The 2,083-nt window shown below is 29.5% G+C and overlaps 1 protein-coding gene across 1 annotated transcript in view; it reads right to left on the reverse strand.

Annotated features, from left to right (window-relative positions):
- The window catches only part of LOC109130021, a 592-nt gene continuing 116 nt past the window's right edge, over positions 1,608-2,083 (reverse strand). Inside the window, exon 2 of the mRNA XM_019239188.1 lies at positions 1,608-2,051. Coding sequence (XP_019094733.1) covers positions 1,778-2,050 — 273 coding nt within the window. The 5' untranslated portion in view covers position 2,051 and the 3' untranslated portion in view covers positions 1,608-1,777. The remainder of the gene's footprint in view (positions 2,052-2,083) is intronic.

Below are 2,083 nucleotides of genomic sequence, written 5' to 3' on the forward strand. Positions count from 1 at the left end.
CCCCCCACCCACCTTACTCACCTTAAAGTGGTCTTCCCAATTTGGTCTCGTGTAGTCAGTTTTCATTTAAATGTTTGAACACTGTCTAATTATTTTAATGGTAGGAAAAAACAGATTGGATATCCATTTGTTTATTTTATTACTAATTATTTAAATCTTCTAAAATATCCTCCTTAATTAACACATTTTTCGTAATTGACATTTACCACTATTAATTTACCACTATTAATTGCCTAAATTCTTTAAGTTCGTACTAAAATTACTTTTTTTTTTCTTATATATTACTCATCTCAACTCTTATCCACTATTGTTCATTTTGATATTGAAATAAACATCCATTATTATAACACAACGAGAAAGATGTAAGAAGCTACAGTAATCCCTTAGCGATTTTCTTTTTCATATGCCACAAGAAAATGGATTGTAAAAGTTTGTGTTTATTTATAAATTATCTCTTTTTAATAAAATGGAAGCACACAATATAGTTTTTGTATACTTTTTATTTTTAATAAATGGTTACAAATATGTTATAGATAGGTTATAGATTAATTTATATATTAATATTAATGGTTACACCTAAATATTTAGGGATATTTCAAATTGATAATTGATACATTAATGATAACAAATAAAATCATGGATATTCTAAACTGTATTTTTAAAAGATTTTAGTCTTATATCACATTGTTTCCAAAGATCTTTAAACACAATATTACAAATTTATTTTCACAGATTTTATCGATAGACCACAACGTTAACCAAAGATAGATTACGAAATTGATAGATTGATTGGTTACAAGTTAAATAGTATGTTACAAGATAGATTATAAAATAAAATTTAACCAGTGTTATAGCACGGTACTTATATAGAATCATTAACAATATAAAACTTTCAAAATATGTATTTTTTTTCAAGTTTTCATATTTAGCATATGATTTTATTGCATAATGTTTTATCCAAAAAAAACTTTTAAAAACAATCATATAAATTATATTTTGTATTTATAAATAAAATGAATTTCAACCCGTGCTCTCTTAATCTAGTAGTAATTAAAAGGGTTTACTGGTTCATTGATTTTAACTGATTTGGAAACATGGTAGGTTAGTAGGTAAGACTTAGAATAACTTAGATTGTACGACAATTAGAAACATAATACTTTAGAATTTAATAATTTCATTTCATTGTTCATAAAAAATCGACTTGTGGGTTTTTTAAGTTATTAAGAAGTTTCCCCAACACTCAATGTTGAGATAATCTAGCGCAAATCGTCGTAATTTACCGAGATGAACTCGTGTTTCCCTTCATCATAATTCATACGCAAAGACAAATGGTGGATGGGAAATATTATATGCCACTTTCAGAAAAAGTTCTGAAAGACATCACTACCACTCCAACAACCTGCCCGTTAAAGCGTTCCAAACCGACCATCACAACATGATCTCTACTCTCTACAATCAAGTATGAATTGGAATACCTGAAGTTATCCTTCACTATGTGCTAATATCAACATGCTCTTCTGTATAGTTTTCTTGTTCAAGCCTTTGTAATTAGTAATTTATTCTTCAAAAAGAAATATATAAAAATAGTAAAGAGTAGTTTGAACCAATAGTAAAAGTCCCAAAATTAGTTTCTATTTAAATTGACCAAACATTATGTACAAAGTACAAAGTAGTAATCACTTTTGCAACTTCTATATGACAAATCAAATGCGTCATCTATTTGCATCCCCAAAACCCCAAGTAGTAATCATTTTGCAACTTCTCGATCCTGTCTCAGTTAGTTAGGACCCCAACAGCTCAAGTACATAACCGTCCTAAGAGACTCCTCAGCTTGCTTCGTCTTAACATCATCCTTAACAGAAGCTACAACGGCGGTGGTAGTCGAAGAAGAGAATCTGTTCGCTTGAGAAGCGGATCTCACGTTGTTCTTGATACGTTGATTCACAGATCTGATCAAGTGGTTCCACCGGCATATTCCTAATTGATCTTTGGACGCTTCCAAGGCACCGATGCTTGCTGCTACTAACCATGCTTTGCTCGATGAACTCATCTTTTTTTTTTTTTTTTTTTTTTTTTTTTTTTT

Source organism: Camelina sativa, chromosome 17 (genome assembly GCF_000633955.1).
Source record: "Camelina sativa cultivar DH55 chromosome 17, Cs, whole genome shotgun sequence".
NCBI classification, from domain to species: Eukaryota; Viridiplantae; Streptophyta; class Magnoliopsida; order Brassicales; family Brassicaceae; genus Camelina; species Camelina sativa.